This window comes from Anabrus simplex, chromosome 5 (genome assembly GCF_040414725.1).
Source record: "Anabrus simplex isolate iqAnaSimp1 chromosome 5, ASM4041472v1, whole genome shotgun sequence".
Taxonomy (NCBI): Eukaryota; Metazoa; Arthropoda; class Insecta; order Orthoptera; family Tettigoniidae; genus Anabrus; species Anabrus simplex.
Window position 1 is genome coordinate 219,870,246 of NC_090269.1, and position 18,557 is coordinate 219,888,802.

General features: G+C 35.8%; 1 protein-coding gene across 1 annotated transcript in view; it reads left to right on the forward strand.

Moving 5' to 3' along the window:
* LOC136874783 (little elongation complex subunit 2) overlaps positions 1–18,557 on the forward strand; it is a 325,510-nt gene that overhangs the window by 137,563 nt on the left and 169,390 nt on the right. The window contains exon 3 of the mRNA XM_067148455.2: positions 4,599–4,784. Coding sequence (XP_067004556.2) covers positions 4,599–4,784 — 186 coding nt within the window. The remainder of the gene's footprint in view (positions 1–4,598; positions 4,785–18,557) is intronic.

The following is an 18,557-nucleotide window of genomic DNA, read 5'->3' on the forward strand; positions in this document are numbered from 1 at the left end:
ACTGAAAAATCAGACATTATTGCGTCTTCCTTCTTTACTCTTAGACGTGAAAGAAAGAACATTTAATTCTGAATAATCTGATATCAATGTGATGTGTGTGCTGCAATTCATTCATGAAGCATGGCACATATTTATTCACTGTACATGTAACGGTCATCGATGTCAGGTCCTTGTGGTCCGATGCACGGTGAACAGCTGTGACTGTGTCATTTCCCACATAAAGCGAATCACTTTTGGTAAAAGGAGGTCATTATTACTGTCTAAATCATCTGAAAATTCAAGGATATCGGCCTCATTCGGCCTTGAATATGGCCTAGCCATTACGATAAAAAGATGACGCAAGCCTGTGCAACAACGGAGCTATGAAATGGAGTAAAATTATAGTTTGCGAAGTACAGCGAACACACGATATACCAAAGAAACAAAATATACTCTAAACTAAACTCATATCAAGATCAAATTATTGTATTCATAAGCCAACCAAAACAGATCCACTCAATAACAACTTCAAATAACCACAACATAAACATTCACGGTCAACAGATTTCATTTGTCGAAAATAAAAATATTTTGTAGGGCTGGTGGATATATCTGTATAGTAAAATGCAAATTCAACGCTTTAAGGTACCGTCACAATCAACTGTTACGATTTAACAGCCACGGAAATGACAAAAATCCCTAAATAGGACAAAGCTGATGTATCAGCGCCGTGAGCTTTCTCGCCATAACCTCTCGCGCCGATAGATCGGCGCACTGAGTGCGAAAGGGTTAATACTTCATTAGTATTACTCACCTCCCCTATCTGGACATTTTCCTTGTAACCAACAATCTTTATATACTGCTGACTGAATACTTCTGCCTTTTCGAGATCCTCGCATACACACTCCCCTTGTTCATTAATGATTCCTGGAATGTCCTTCTTTGAACCTGTTTCTGCCTTAAAGTACCTATACATACCCTTCCATTTTTCACTAAAATTTGTATGACCACCAATTATGCTTGCCATCATGTTATCCTTAGCTTGACTTCTTTGCTAGATCAATTTCCTAGTAAGTTCCTTCAATTTCTCCTTACTTCCATAACCGTTTCTAACTCTGTTTCGTTCCAACCTGCACCTACTTCTTAGTCTCTTTACTTCTCTGTTATAATATAGTGGATCTTTACCATTCCTTACCACCTTTAAAGGTACAAACCTATTTTCACATTCCTCAACAGTTGCTTTAAACCCATCCCAGAGTCTGTTTATGTTTTTATTTACCATTTTCCAGTGATCATAGTTACTTTTTAAAAACTCCCTCATGCTTGTTTTATCAGCCACATGGTACTGCTTAATAGTCCTAATTTTAATACCTTCTTTTCACATTTATTTTTAACTACGACAAAAACAGCTTCGTGATCACTAATACCATGTATTACTTCGGTTTCTCTATAGAGCTCATCTGGTTTTATCAGCACCACATCCAAAATATTCTTCCCTCTAGTTGGTTCCATCGCTCTCTGAATCAGCTGCCCTTCCCATTTGCCATTTGTTGTTCATGCTTCCTGTCGTTCGCATTACCTTCCCAATTGACATTTGGTAAATTGAGATCACTTGCTACTATCACATTCCTTTCCATATCATTTCCAACATAGCTGATTATCTTATCAAATAATTCTGAATCAGCGTCAGCGCTACCCTTTCCCGGCCTGTACACTACAAAGGCATCAAGTTGCCTATTATCTTTAGAGATGAGCCTTACACCCAGAATTTCATGTTTTTCATCCTTAACTTTTTCGTAGCTTACAAATTCTTCTTTCACCAGAATGAATACTCCCTCTCCTACCATTCCTATCCTATCTCTACGATACACACTCCAGTTCTTTGAGAATATTTCTGCATCCATTATATCATTTCTCAGCCATGATTCAACTCCTATTACAATCTCTGGTAAGTATATATCTATTAAATTACTTAATTCGATTCCTTCGTTTACAATGCGTCTACAGTTGAGCACTAACATTTTTATCCCTACTTGATTTCCAGTTCCCTGTTCGCTTAACACCGCTCCCTAGGCCACCCTGTTTCCCTAAATGTACCTGCCTATAACCCTTCTAAACAAGTTTCCTGACTTACATGTACCACTGCGGTTTAATTGAAGGCCACCTGAGCGCAGATCCCTGTCTCCTACCCACCCACTAGGATCTAGAAATCTCACTACCTGTTTCCCACATACCCAGTCCATAGTCTCATTTAAATCCCCAATCACCTTCCAGTCAGTATCCCTCCTACACAGTATTCCACTGATAACAATCTCCACTTCCTTAGACTTCATCCGTGCTGCATTTATCAGATTTACCAGATCCCACACATCCCCAACTATGTTGGTACTTTTACCTGCTTGCCTTACGTTGTTAAGTACCAATGTGAAACACTACCACCTTCTCCTTTCCCTCTTCCTTCTCTTCTACTTTCCTCAACATCTGCCTCAACCTAATTCCTGGATAACACTCTACCATGATTCCCTTTCCTCCACACACTTTCCCCACATGTCTTAACGATGGAATCCCCCATGACCAGAGCCTCAACCCTACCCACCTCATTTGATCCCCTCCCCTCCTGGACAGCCCTGTCTTCTCTCACTGCTGCAGAAGCTACTTTCTCCTCCCTTTTCTCCCTCCCATGACCCTGTTCCACCTGTCTTTTCCTTTCTACTATACTACATTTCCCTTTCCTACCTTTTCCCTTCCTCCTACTTCCACACATCTCAGCAACAGTTCCCTGTTCCTCATCTTCCCTCGGTTGTTCTACCTGCAGTGACTTGTACCAATTTCTCACAGACCTGTCCTGAATTCTGGTCCTGAACAGAGTCCTTAACCTGCAATCTCCTTCCCCTTAAAACATTAGACCACCTGTCTTCTACAATTCCCCCATTTCCTTCCCATCCCTCTTTTACTCCTACTGTATCCTACTGTATTATTTGAGGGATGCCTACTTTCCTTCCTGTCCTCTGAGAGAATCCTAATTATCTCCCTCAAACTCTCCAACTCCTCCCTCATACTCCTTTATGCCTGGCCACACCCACAGTTGCTACACTTGCACTCCTTAGCCATTATTTATGGAATAATGAGAAGAAAATAAAAAAATAAAATAACTTATTCTGTGCAAAATAAAAATGAAAGGAAGGAAATATTGCCTAGGATAGTTCACAAAGATCACACAACAACAAGGTAAATAACACAAAATGGAGTAATGTATTTTTCGTCACAAACTTAAGTATCATTCCTTCCCCATGAAAAAAAATGTCAGTGATTCCCTAAGACCTTTTTTGAAGTAATTGTAATTGTTATTTTACTGATTACTTTTTGAAAATTGATTAGTAATTGTAATTGAGTACAGTTTTTTCTTGGGTAATTGTAATTGGGCCCAATTACTTTTATTTTGTACTTTTCCCACCTCTGCCTCTCACTAATATTAATGTTGCACACCTCTGCCTTCTAGCCTGTACATCTGAAATTGGCAATCTCTGAACATTTCTGGAGTTAAAAATCGGTCATATCTGATTGATGTAGACCTCAGACAACTTGACCAAGGCTGTTCACGATAGGTGTGATCTGAAAAAAAAAAAAAAAAAAAAAAAAACCCTTATAGCTCTGTGCACACTTGTGGTTGAAATTCCCAGTACATTCACAACATTATGAAAGTTGCATTTATCATCAATTAGTGCTACATCTCTTGCAGCATCTTCCAGACTCAAAATCAACTCAAAAGCAACTTTCATTCACAGAACCTCATGAAATACTAAGTGTAAACATTAAGTTTGCAGAATTTGTACGAAGAGTTTGACTTTTCTTCTTTTTAGGTCCCGTAGCTATCAGCTTGCATTTGGGAGATACTGGGTTCTAACCCTATTGTCAGCAGTCCTGAAGATTTGTTTCCATGGTCTCCCATTTTTACACCGGGCAAATGCTGGGGCTCTACTATAATTAAGGCGGTAGCCACTTTCTTAATGGTTATTCTAAATTCCCATGGAGGGAATTAGATACTTTTCCACCAATAGAGCATATCAAAAATCAGATAAAAAATTAGATGTTGGCTTTTCAGGCGTTTGCTCTATTAACCAGCATTTCGTCTTAGGTCTGACACTAGACTCGTCAGAGTGGGATGTGTCAGACCCTACCCACTGATGCTGGGGTGTATGCAGGTGAACTTATCAGAAGCCTCTTATGTGGCACAGTCTGATAACTGCATACGGGAGATAAAACTCCACAATGGAATTAATGCCCGCCTAGCAATTCCAAATGGTAATTCTTTCTTCCCACTCCTAACGCTTTCACATCCAGTCATCGCTATATGAAGTAAAGCTTTTTTTCTTTCATTAAGCTTGTTGTCTCACCAAAGGTGTAATGATGATACCTTAAAAAATTATGAAGTTATATTGGATTCTGAGCACCATTTTAGTACATGTAATTTGTAATTCTCCAAATAATTCAAGTTGTATGCTTTTTCTGCACATATGTGTATCATATTTAGAAGTAAAATTATGAATACTGTGATGTACCTTTTTCATTTTTCCAGTGTCCATGCACTCTTTATCATTTTCTTTGTTTCTATTTTTCAGATTATAGGAAAAGACACAGAGCCAAATTACACCCCTGGTTTTGGTCTGAGGTTAAGACTTCCTCGGAAATCTTCATTGAACACTATGGAACATTCAGAATATCTGCGTTTAATGATGAAATGGAAAGATAAGCCCTTACCCACATTTTTGTCTCTCGGCCAGCAGAGAGATTTGCAAACATATAATGTAAGTTTTTTTTTTTTTTTTCTGTAGAAGAATCATTTCTTTTATTTTTACCTTGTCAGTTTATCTGTAGATTTCAGAGTAAATTGATGTTTTAGTCTTTTAACTCAGTGCTTCCCATCATTGTTCCATTGCACTGTATACTTTGTTTTAAATATATTACCTTTATGCTCTGTAGATTGATTAATCTGAACATCTAAAAGTGAACAAGAGTTTGTGTTTTGTGATTCCATACAGGCTATGGAGACCTCCAGAGAAGTGGAAGGTGAAGGTTTCCACTATCCATAACATCAGCATTAAGCAGAACTGAGTCATTAGAGCTTAGCCCGACTGCCTTTTCTCATAGAAATTAACTAGGTACTCTTCTGGTGTAGGTTGAGTGAACCCTAGAGCCATGTGTCTCTCCAGAAGTGGAAGTCTTGGTTTCTAGTTTTCTTGACTTCCTGATGGGGAATTGAACAAATGTCCCTCTAGATGAACTGAGCCTGCCTTTATTACATTGGTTAAGCAGTTAACTGGATCAGGTATATACAGACTGAAATGCTCTGATTATGGTTCAACATACATAGGTCAAACCGGAAGAAGCTTCAATATACAATATCTGGAGCATATGAATCCTCGGAGATATGAACGCAGTTGTTGGTGAGGGCAGAGAAGATAATACGGTGGGCGATTATGGTCTTGGTTCCAGAAACAAAAGGGGAGAAAAGCTCATAGAATTTTGTCGAAGTCACTCCCTTGTAATTACAAATACTCTCTTCGAACAGCCAAAAAGGAGAAGATATACATGGACAATGCCTGGAAATGGTAGTAGATATCAAATAGACTATATAATAGTTAGAGAACGGTATCGAAATAAAGTAAAATCAAGTAAAAGCTATCCTGGGGCTGATATTGACTCTGATCATAACCCTGTGGTAATGACAGGCCAACTGAAAATTAAGAAAAGAAGAATAGAAAGATGCCCCCCAAAATGGAATTTAAGTTAAAGAAAGACAGCGAGGCTATCAAAATGTTCAAAGAAGAAACTAATAACAAAAATAATACTGAAGTACTGGCTGGAAGTAATGCTCAAGAAAAATGGGAAGAAATCAAGAAACAAATAATTGATGCAGCAGAAGATACACCCTACATTTTGGAACTAATGGACATGCGCCAGATGGCCAAAAGGAAAGGAAATCATGAAGAATACAAGAAAATAAGAAATAAAATCCATCGAGAAACTAAAAAAGCAGAGGAAGAGTGGATCGAAGCACAGTGTAAACAGATAGATGAAAATATAACCAAAGGTAACACCGAAAAATCTTTTACAGAAGTTCAGAGGCAGTTCCAAAGAAAGATAAAGCCCTTGAGTACAATAAAAGGAAGCAATGGAGATGTGATAATAGAGCAGGATAAGATAGCTATAATTTGGAAAGAATATGTAAAAGGCCTGTATGAAGGACAAATAGATGACGATGTAATAGAAAATGAAAGTGAGGTAGAACAAGATGCTTTGGGACCATGTATACTTAGAGAGGAATTTGATAAAGCTTTGAATGAGCTAAAACAAAGGAAAGCTCCTGGAGTAGACTCACATCCAGGTGAAATACTACAAGCTCTAGGGGATAAGGCAAAATATTCCTTATATCAACTAGTAAATGATATTTATACTAGCGGAGAAATACCGGAAGATTTTGAGAAAGCTATATTGATACCTATCCCAAAAAGTAATCATGCAAAGAGATGTCAAGATTATAGAACGTTAAGCCTGGTAACACATGCCTCCAAAATTATTACAAGAATTGTTTACCATCGCATGGAGAAAAGAATAGAAGAAAATCTCTCAGAAGATCGATTTTGGTTTAGAAGAAACAGAGAAAGAAGAGAAGCAATTCTGAGCCTTAGAACAATTATTGAACAAACCCTAAGAATCAATAAGAACATCCTAATTGCTTTCATTGATATAGAGAAAGCGTTTGATATTGTTAAGTGGAATATTATGTTTAAAGCCCTTAGAAGTCTGAAAGTGGACTACAGAGATCGGAAAATCATCTATCAGTTGTACAAGAACCAGACAGTGCTTATAGGAAAGGAGCAAATCAACACGAAAATAAGAAAAGGAGTAAGGCAAGGATGTGGTCTTTCGCCTCTATTATTCAATGTGTATTTAGAAGAAGCAATGAAAGAGTTTTCAGCCACCTCCACCCATGGAATAAAAATAAATGGCTAACTATACCAAACAATACATTTCGTGGATGATATTGCCCTCATAGCTGAAACTGAGAAAGAGATAGAGACCTCACTAAAGAAACTGAATGATCTACTAAAACTAAAATGTAATATGAAGGTTAACAAAACAAAAACCAAGATAATGAAATGTACTCCGGATGGTAAACAGGATGTTAATGTTTGGTTGGAAGGAGAAAAATTGACTCAAGTAAATCAGTTCAGTTATTTGGAAAGCATCATTACATCTGATGGGAGGTGTGGAAAGGACGTCCATTCTCGAATAGGCCAGGCTAAAGAAGCTTTCAATAAAAAAAGAAGCCTATTGACCTCCAAGGCAATATCCCTACCAGTAAGAAAGCATTTCATTAAGAGCTTCATTTGGAGCAACTGCGACCTATGGCTCTGAAACCTGGACTCTATTAAAGGCTGATAAGAAAAGAATAAATGCATTTGAAATGTGGTGCTGGCGTCGAATGTTACGAATTCCCTGGACTCACAGGCTAACAAATGAAGAAGTTCTCAAGAGAGCTGAAGAAACCACCAGTCTAGAGAAAATGATCGCGAAAAGAAGATGTAGTTGGATAGGTCCTTTACTCCGGCATTCATCGTGGTGCACCACACTGCTTGAAGGGAAACTGGAAGGGAAGACTAGAAGAGGGCGACCAAGAGCAGGGTTCCTCGATGGCATTAAAGGGCGATGTCCATATCAACTAATCAAGCAGCTGGTTCAGGATAAAAGGTCATTGGACGAGGACAGTCATGCTACCCGCCAACCATCAGGTTGAGGAGAATGAGAGATTATTATTATTATTATTATTATTATTATTATTATTATTATTATTATTATTATTATTATTATTTACATTTTATGGCCTTCACTGGACCACTCTAGCCAACTTTCTACAATTTTTCAGTTTCCTGTCAGCCCAGTACTTCTTCATTCTCTCTGATGTTATCCTTCTTTCTTCATTGGAAATCACCCTTCCTATTGTCTGTTTGTTGATTCTGGTTTGCAGTCTGGTTTGCTTGTCTGTGAGTTTTCTGATTTTGTTGGTTTTGTTTCTTAGGTCTTCCACTGTAATTTGTAGTTCATCCATATCTTCCTTGATTTCTGTAATCCACTTAATGTTGCACTTACTATCCCATAATTTTTCTATTATTCTCCTGATGATCCTGTTCTCTGGTGTCCTGATTAGATGTCCAAAAAAGAAATGCGTTTCTTCCTGATAATGCTCATTACTGGTTCTATTTCCATGTAGACTGTTTCATTAGAAGCTACTCTCCAGTGTCCATCTTTTTGGTATGATATGTTGATGCACGTTCTAATGATTCTTCTCTCTATCTTTAGTATTTTGTCTATTTGTGCAGTGTTAGTTGTTTTGAAGATGGTTTCACTTGCATATGTTATTTCTGGTTGAGTGACTGTTTTGTAGTGTTTTAATTTTGTTGCTATTGACAGGCCCTTTTTGCTGTGGGTATTCTTGGTGACGTATTGTGCTCTGGTCAATTTATTTATTCTGTTATGCCATGCTGGCTTTTCATTGAGGTTATATGTTATGATTTCTCCCAGATATTTAAATTTATCTACAGTTTTGATTTCTTGGTTTCCTATGGCAATTTTGTTTGTGTGTGGTGGGTCAGTAAACATGATTACTGTATTTTCAAAAGATATTCCAAGACTAATTTTCTGTGCTATTTCCTGTAGAGATATAACTTGTTGTCTGGTTTCCTGAATATTGTTGGACAAGAGAGCAAGGTCATCGGCAAATCCTAGGCAATTTAAACTTATGTTGTCTTTGGGTCTTTCAGTTCAGATGTTCTATGTGTTAATCTTGTACCATTCTCTCATTATTTATTCCAAGGCACAGTTGAACAGCAGTGGTGACAAGCAATCTCCTTGTCTTAAGCCTGATTTTATGATGAATGGGTCAGAGAATTCCCCTCTGAACTTGATTTTTGATTTAGTGTTGGTTAAGGTGAGTTCTATCAATTTGATTAATTTTGGATGGACCCCGGAATTTCTTAAAATTTTCAACATTGAAGGTCTATGGATACAGTAGTAAGCTTTTTTAATGTCCACGAAGGTTATTGCAAGAGGTTTGTTTTGCTTCTTGAAATATGCTATGGCTAATTTTAATGTGATGATTTGTTCTGCACAGCTTTCCCAAGGTCTGAAGCCTCCTTGGTATTCACCTAATTCTTTCTCTAGTTGCTCTTTGATCCTCCTCTATAGAATTCTGGAGAAAATATTGTATGTGCAGTCTAAGAGAGACATATCTCTGTAATTATCTGGATTGCTTTTATCTCCTTTTTTGTGGAGTGGGTGGATTATGGCTTTGGTCCAATGTTCGGGAAACTTTTCTGTTATCCAGATTTTTGTTAGGGCTATGTATAAGGATGTTCGAACTGTATCACTGGCATATTTCCACATTTCTGCAAAAACTTGGTCTTCTCTGCATGCCTTATAATTTTTCAACTATCTGAATGCTGTTTCCACCTCTTGAATTGTTGGGGGTTTATGAGTTCAGGCGGGGTTTTTTAATTATTATTATTATTATTATTATTATTATTATTATTATTATTATTATTATTATTATTATTATTATGGGTATTACCGGGTAGCAGGGAGAAAAGGGGTGCGGGCCAAGATCTGGACACAGAAAGCACAAGTATTAAAAGTTTTACCTTAAATTTATTTCAAATTTTTATTTGGTTTTTACTTTCAAAAATATAAATATGAAAACATTGAGATAAATAATAATAATCGTATGGCCTCAGCTACCATGTGAAGACATTTCAATTTGACGCCATTTGGCTGTCTGCTCGTCAATTTCGACGTTCCGTTTTACTGTAGGCCCCCACTAGATGGCAGACCGGATAAACCGAAACTCTCTTGGGCGTCTGTGGCTGAGATTTAATGAATTTTGTTGGGTAAACACCAAATGTGTCACCAGAGATCTTTTACATGCCGACATCGTACGACATGGAGTGTCGAATGGACTTTTTTCCGCCCTTCATAAATCCGACTAATAATAATATATAAAATATAATAAGATAAATAATAGCTTTGAGCTATCAGTGTTCAAAACTCAGCAGGGACCAAGCCCAATTAACAAGATAAAGCTTTTAGGCTTCTAATTAATATGCAGAGATGCGTCTCTTAACATTTAACTAATTGATATGTACCAGATAGTTCTGGACAATATAAAACATACAAATCAAACGCGAAGGCCATTGAAGTTTACATAATAGAAAAACATTAGAAGGTTCTTAAACTCACAAGGGAAGTAACTAGCAAAAAGGAAAGGAAACCTCAGGAAGCACAAGGCTTCTGTTTCCGCACGGCCAAACTTTGAGAATAAGAAAAGAACCAGAAGGGTTCCAGAATGCACTGGCACTTTACAATAAACCATACTAGTCCTTATCAGGTTATTTCTAACTTTCACGGCTTACAGATCCTATACTACAGGGGTGCAAACCTATGCTAAATAGCCATAAGAATAGAAAATAGAAACTAGAGAAGGTTAATTTAATAGTCCGTAAATCACAAAAGGCTAGGATGCCAGTACCGTTAGGCTATCCTATTAGAAATAAGGCCGGTTAAAACTTAAGCGGCAGAACGCCTGTGAAGCAGTGGCTAATCGAAACTACAGAGCGACTAGGATAATTAACTTCTGAAAGGTGACAACCAATTTTGTAAACTGGTCACTGGAAAATCAAATTGCAGAAAGGGTTTCAAGAGTACACACACGCACTGCCTTACATTCCATAAAATAAAGCACCGCCTATGAGTTCACATGCTAAGGTAAGTCCTCCCATCATCCCCTTTTAAAACACTCAAGATGACTTTAGATTCTTACCTTCATGACTCAGTGGTCCTCTATGCAAGCCTCAGGTGGGCAAGCCCGTATTACAATCACAGCAAGTCCTTCTAACCCCTAAAGACGATTCCAAGACCAAGTTCCAGGAGCAACTGTCTCAGTTTATATAGACCCAGGGAAGGGCTCTTATTGGTTACTAAGGCTGAGGCGTGGCTTGTTGCTATAAAGGAATGGAGGCAAGCAATATTTATTACACGATGGCCAACCTATGGCAAACTATTACTCAATGGGGGGAAAAATCGTCCCTTTACTCCAGAGCCATCTATGGGGAAAGGAGGAAAACAGTAGTTTACAGTTCAATGTCTAGATAGCGTAGTAGGCAAAACCTGTTAGCTGGTGTAATAACTACAAGTTAGCGAGGAGAGGTAGCTCATATTGTTTACAGAAAATAGAGCTGACCAAACAGATAAAAAAATGAGGGGGAGATTTGAAACTCATGGCTCTATTATTATTATTATTATTATTATTATTATTATTATTATTATTATTATTATTATTATTATTATTATATACCAGATACTCTAGAAAATTATTAAGACATAATAACTAATTGATAGTGCTAGTGGTAAATATGTCTCAATAGCATATATATACATATATAATAGACAACCTGTTTTCATGTGTTTCAACAGTCAGAATAGTAACCTATTCACGTTCAACATTGTGATTTTTTATCATTTTAACGTTCATGAAAAAAAAAAAAAAAAAAAAAAAAAAGCAGTGTAGTTCCTAATATGCATGTTTTCACGACTTCATCTATTGATTACATAAAATCAGCTTCATGGTCCGTATTGCACTTCAATAGATTCACAATTAAGTATTATTTTCCACCTAGTCGATACAATGATTGCTTAAGGCAATTTAATGGTTAAAAGTGGTACATGTTTCATGTATTATCAACATCTTCAGCCACATAACACTATTTAGATGAAAAATATATAAATTGACGAAGTAATGCTTAAGAGGAAGTGTTCTTAAAATTAAAATTAACATAAATTAACATAAGATTGACAACATTAAAACAAACAAAAAACTCAAGAGAAAATATATAAATTATTTCTACAATTGAAAGCAGTCGTCAAGGAAATTGACCTTTTTCATGAATTATTAAAAAAAGAATATTCATTTAGTACATATTCTCTATGGAATATTGTACAAGTGTTTCCTTGACGACTGCTTTCAATTGTAGAAATAATTTATATATTTTCTCTTGAGTTTTTTGTTTGTTTTAATGTTGTCAATCTTATGTTAATTTTAAGAACACTTCCTCTTAAGCATTTGTCAATTTATATATTTTTCATCTAAACAGTGTTATGTGGCTGAAGATGTTGATAATACACGAAACATGTACCACTTTTAACCATTAAATTGCCTTAAGCAATCATTGTATCGACTAGGTGGAAAATAATAAATACTTAATGGTGAATTCATCTACTGATGTGTATTTGTGACGACTGGATTCTTTATGATGCTCACTCATAGCTGAAAAACGATTATACTTGAGAGCGTTGCGATGTTCGGCGTATCTTATGACAAAATTGCGGCCTGTTTGACCAACATAGCTGGATTTACAGGATTGGCATTCTAATTTGTGAAGTCCGGAGTTCAAGTATCTATTATTATTGTTATTGTTGACAGTCTGTGGATTGAAAATAAGTTTGGAGTTGGTATGGGAGGTTCTAAATGCTATTTTAATGTTGTGTTTTTTAAAAGATATTTGAAATTTTGTAAATGCTACTACTATTGAAAGTGAAAGTGGAATACTTCTCTTTAGGAGCAGAATCTTTTTCTATTGTAGTCTTGGGTCTGCTCTTATATCTATTATTCTGTTGATGAAGGTTGTTCTGAAATCGTTGTGTTCTGCAATATTGTAAATAGTATTAATTTCTTTTTTATAATTCTTGTAAGATAAAGGAACAGTTAATTTTAAGAAAGCTTATGATTGCATCCATAGAGAATCTCTGTTTAAAATTTTAAGACACCTTGGACTACACCTCAAATTATTAAACATGATAAAATTGACTATCACCAACACCAAATCAAAAGTGAAGTTTAGGGGTGAAAAATCAGAGACATTTGAAATTAAAACTCGACTACGGCAGGGAGATGGGATCTCACCACTATTATTTAACTGTGCTTTACAAATGGTAATGAGGGAATGGTTTAGGAAATGTCCCCCCAAAATAAAGATTGGCCAAAAAATCAAAACAAATTGCCTGGGTTTTGCTGATGATTTAGCATTACTAGCAGTGGACATAAAAGAAGCAAAAACCCAGATATCAGAACTTCAAAACATTGCAAATAAAATTGGCCTCAAAATATCATTTGAAAAAACAGAAATTATGCCCCAAAAACCAACACAGCTAAAAGAAGTTACCATAAATGGTAATAAAATCAAAATAGTAACTCAATTTAAATATCTTGGAGAAGTAATAACACATAACCTAAATGAAAAAATCTCAATCCAAATAAGAACAAATAGATTGGCTAAAGCACAAAAATTAACATGGGATATCTACAAAAAGAAATGTCTTATCAATAAATACAAAAATAAAACACTACAACACAGTTATAAAACCGGAAGCTACATATGCAGCAGAAACACTCTTTTACCTGAATAAACAATCAAACACTGACAGACTTCAGAAAATTGAAAGGAGGATTGGAAGAAACAAAAAATACCAGAAAGATGGACAGTGGCGGTTAATACCTAACAAAGTCGTGTACAAAGAGCTAGAACCCATTACAGATACTATGCGTAAGAGGAGACTGGGATTCTTTGGACATATCATGAGGATGCAGGATTCGAACTTCTGACACAACTAGTATAACACAATCTCGTCTCAAAAAATACCACAACAGGATGTAAATGGATTAGAGAAGTAAGAGAGGATCTGAAGGAAATAGGCCTTACAACAGAAGACACCACAAATAAGTTAAAATTGAATACAAAACTCAAGAATACAAACCTCCGCTTTACCCTTACACAAAACAAACCAACAACACGCACATTTTCAACTGAGGAAAGGGCACGAAGATCGGAGCGTCTGAAGAAGTACTGGGAGGACCGCAGAGCCCGAACAATCCCTTCAAAGAGACCTGAACGATGGACTGACTAAAGTGATCCTATGTGGTCATAAAAAAAAAAGAAGAAGAAGAAGAAGAAGAAGAAAGGAACAGTTAATGCTCTGAGTACCATGCTATTGTAAGCTGCTTTCTTATGTATGTCTGGGTGCAGAGAAGTTTGTTGGATGGTATTGATGGTGTGGTGGGTTTTCTGTGTACAGGGTTATTAACCTAAGATGTTACATGGAAATAACGTCTAAACGATTAAAGATATCAGTATTCTGTTTTCATATTCGTAAATGATACCCAAGGACTTGTAAAATAATGTGCTACTTATTCTCTTGGGGTGATTAATAACTGAGATATTGATACTATCTCCATATTTTTAAATGGAACGGCACGCATACATACAGGTGGCCTAAACATTCAACTGTGTTCAAGTTCAAATATGTAAGTATTTTCAAAATCGGACAGTTACTTTTTGAGATAATCAATTAAAAATCCACCTTTTCAATACTAATATTAACTAAATAAGTTGCAACATTTACTTGGAACTAGTTTCCACACTGGTGAGCATCATCTTCAGCCAAATATGAGAACAGGCAATCGTAAATAAACATATCATCATTATATCAATGCACATATAAACACTCTTAAAATGGGACTTATGATGCCCCTAAAAGTATCTGGAGAAAACTTCAAATAATCACAATTTCAAAATCTTGAAGTCACGATTGGAATGACACTTAACACAACATAATTCTTTTCACTCAAGTTGGAACTTTGAAAGTATGGAGCTCGATTTAGAACTGTAAGATTCTCAAATAAATAAAAAGTCGTATCATAAATGAAATGTTATACAAAGTTCAAACCACATATAGAGTTTCTCTGTAAATATGACAGCTCCAATTAGAACGACACTTTAACATTAGATAATTATTTAACTCAAGATGGAATCTTGAAAGTCCCAAGTTCTACTTAGAGTAGGAAGATTCTCAATTTAAATAAAAGGTCTTGTCACAATTGATCAGAAGTACAAAGGATGAAACATGTATAAAGTTCCTTTATAAACATTAAAATTAATTTTATTTAAATTGAGAATCTTCCTACTCTAAGTAGAACTCAGGACTTTGAAGATTCCATCTTGAATTAGATAATTATGTTATGTTAATGTGTTGTTCTAATTGGGACTGTCATATTTACGGAGAAACTCTATATGTGGTTCAAACTTTGTATAACATTTCATTTATGATAAGACTTTTTATTTATTTGAGAATATTACAGTTCTAAGTCGAACTCAGTATTTTCGAAGTTTTAACTTGAGTGAAAAGAATTATGTTGTGTTGAGTGTTGTTCTAATTGTGACTTCAGGATTTTGAAAATGTGATTATTTGAAGTTTTCTCCAGAAACTTTTCGGGGCATCATAAGTCCCATTTTAAGAGTGTTTATATGTGCATTGATATAATGATGATATGTTTATTTACGAGTGCCTGTTCTCATATTTGGCTGAAGATGACGCTCACCAGCGTTGAAACTAGTTCCATGTAAATGTGGATTTTTAATTTTACTTATCTATTAGTCTCAGTTCAATACAGACTTTAAAATGAAATGCTTAAATTAAAATATCAATAAAAACCGCATTTGGGCTTATGCGTGCCGCATCAGACAGTGTGCGGTCGGTCAAGGATGTATTGGAACACAAGGTGTTTCCTGGCATTGATTTTAGCCACAGAACGAATACCAGGCATGTATTGTAAACTATTGTACACATAATGTGATGTACCGTCACATACCCTGGGTGTACAACGGTGTTGTATGACTGGCGAACACACAACGGGGAAGGGATTTAAAAGTTTTTTTGTTTTGTTTTGAAATCCATGTGTAACAGGTGCGCTCAGTTTGGCGTTTTTCCACACACATATGGGAATGGGAAGGATTTGGAAAGGACGTTGGCCGTGGCCTATCTCAATGGTACCAAAGTATTTATTTTATTCCTTTTAAAAACATCAACTCTCCCTGTCCTGTGAGGAGTTCGCCTGTCATACACACTTGCAAACTCATCACATGTGTAGGATATGCTTACATGCCTGGTATCCATTCTGTGTCTGAAATTACACCCAGGAAACTGCTTGTGCATCAATATGTCCTTGCTCGACTGCACGCCGTCTGATGCGGCTGTTCTTTTTGATATCTCAAAAAGTAACTGCCTGATATTGAAAATACTTATATATTTGAACTTGTACGTAGTTGAACATTTAGGCCAGCTGTATGTATTCGTGCGGTTCCATTTTAAAATATGGAGTTAGTATCAATATCTTGGTTATTAATCACACCGTGAGAATATAACACATTATTTTACAAGCCCCTGGGTATCATTTACGAATATGAAAACAGAATACCAATATCTTAAATGGTTTAGACATTATTTCCATGTAACATCTTAGGTGAGTAATCCTGGATATTAAAGGATAAAGTGTTGTTGCAGTTGCGCATAATGGTTAAGTCCAGGTAATTAAGGGCATTATTGTTTTCTGACTCTATGGTGAATTTTATATGTGGATCAGTGGAGTTGAGAAGTTCAAGTACTTTATTGCTCTTAGTAATACGGGAATCTAAAATAACAAACATATCTACATAGTGTGTCCAGTGTTGAATGACGTTAATCTTACCAATGATGTGAGAATGTTCTAAATGATCGATGTAAATATCCGCAAGGATTCCTGTAGTTGGTGACCCCATGGGAAGACCCATCTGCTGGTAAATGACATTATTGAAAGTGAAGAAATTGTTATTCAATGTAAATTTCAGAATCTGAATAAATCCATCTATTTCGCCTCTACTTAATTTGCTGAATTTGGAAAGATTGTTCTTAATCAATTGTACGGTGTTGTTAACGGGCACATTAGCATACATGTTAGTAATATCAAATGAATGAAAAGTGTTAAAATTGAATTAATTGATAAGGAGATTCCACCTATTCAATACCAAAGAATAAGAAATGTAGTGTATTACATTCTCATTTAATAATAATTAGAAATGGTACCGGTTTCGACCCTAGTCCAGGTCATCATCAGCCGATTAAGAAATGGAAAACAATGCATAGGATCAGTATAAGAGGCAATATGAAAAGGAAATGAACGGGGGTAGACACTGTAAAACTTAGAAGAAGTAAAATACAAATAATTCAAAAGAAAAACAGTGCGCAATTCTCTTAGCAGCAGCAAGGCACACGCAGCGCTAGGCAAAGTCCCACAATGATTACGAATAGCGGAGAATTGTTCAAAGCCAGTTATTTAAACACTGTCAGGCATAAAGTCACATCACAGTCGAACTTTGAACAGTTCTGCACTATTCGTAGTCATTGTGGGACTTTGCCTAGCGCTGTGTGTGCCTTGCTGCCGCTAAGAGAATTGCACCTGTTTTTCTTTTGAATGATTTGTATTTTACTTCTAAGTTTTACAGTGTCTACCCCCATTCATTTCCTTTTCATATTGCCTCTTCTGCTGATCCCATGCATTGTTTTCCATTTCTTAATCGGCTGATGATGACCTGGACTAGGGTCGAAACCGGTACCATTTCTAATTATTATTAAATGAGAATGTAATTCACTACATTTCTTATTCTTTGGTATTGAATAGGTGGAATCTCCTTATCAATTATTTCAATTTTAATTGTGATATTTTTTAATACGGAACAATGAAATTTTTAACTTTAAATGAAAAGTGTGCGGTTTGGATAAATTAAAGTATTTAATTTTATTGCAAAATTCTGTGGAATTTCTCACTGACGTATTGGCTTGAAAATGATAGTGTGATTTAAGGAATTTGTGAATGAACTGAGATACTTCCATAAGTTGGACTGTTTCTGATATTGATAATGGGTCTAATGATGATGTCGGTAGTGCTTTTGCTGTGGGAAGCTTCAGATTCATGATAATCATTTTGGATTTTTCAAAAACGAAATGTTCTTAATAATGGTTTTTAGGTCTGTTTGTATTTTATTAGTGGATCTTTTTTAGAGGTTATGAAGTTGTTTTCTGTAAAAAAAAAAAAAAAAAATTGTGCTTTATTGATGTAGTTACTTTTATCCACGATTACGGTAGCATTCCCTTTGTCAGCTTTTGTTATTATTAAGTCATTGTTTTTGACTTTTTTCTTTAGTTTGTGGACTTTAGTTATGTGTTCAGTGTTGGGTTTAATGGTTTGTTGTTAATTAAGATAGAAGATAGTTTATGTTTGACTTCATATCGGGCCTCTTCTTGTATATTTATGGGTAACTTATTAATGGCTAATTCCGATTCCGCTATGGTGGTAATTAAATTGTCACGGTTAGAAGGACTACCCCAATTATGTTTAGGTCCATTGTTCAGCTTTGTGAGATCATAGACATTGAGATTGATTTTACTTATGTTCACTACAGGTTGGTGAAAATCATTTGGTTTTATGCTGTTTGGGGTATTGTGTTTGCTAAGTGTTGTTTTTGAAAGAGCATTCCATTTTTTTTGTGAAGTGTGTTTTGCTTCTTTAACAAAGTATTAAGTTTGTTAGTGATGTGTAATTGAATGGATGTCCATTCGAGGGGGAAAAGAAGAGTGGAAACTTCTAAATGAGTTCCATA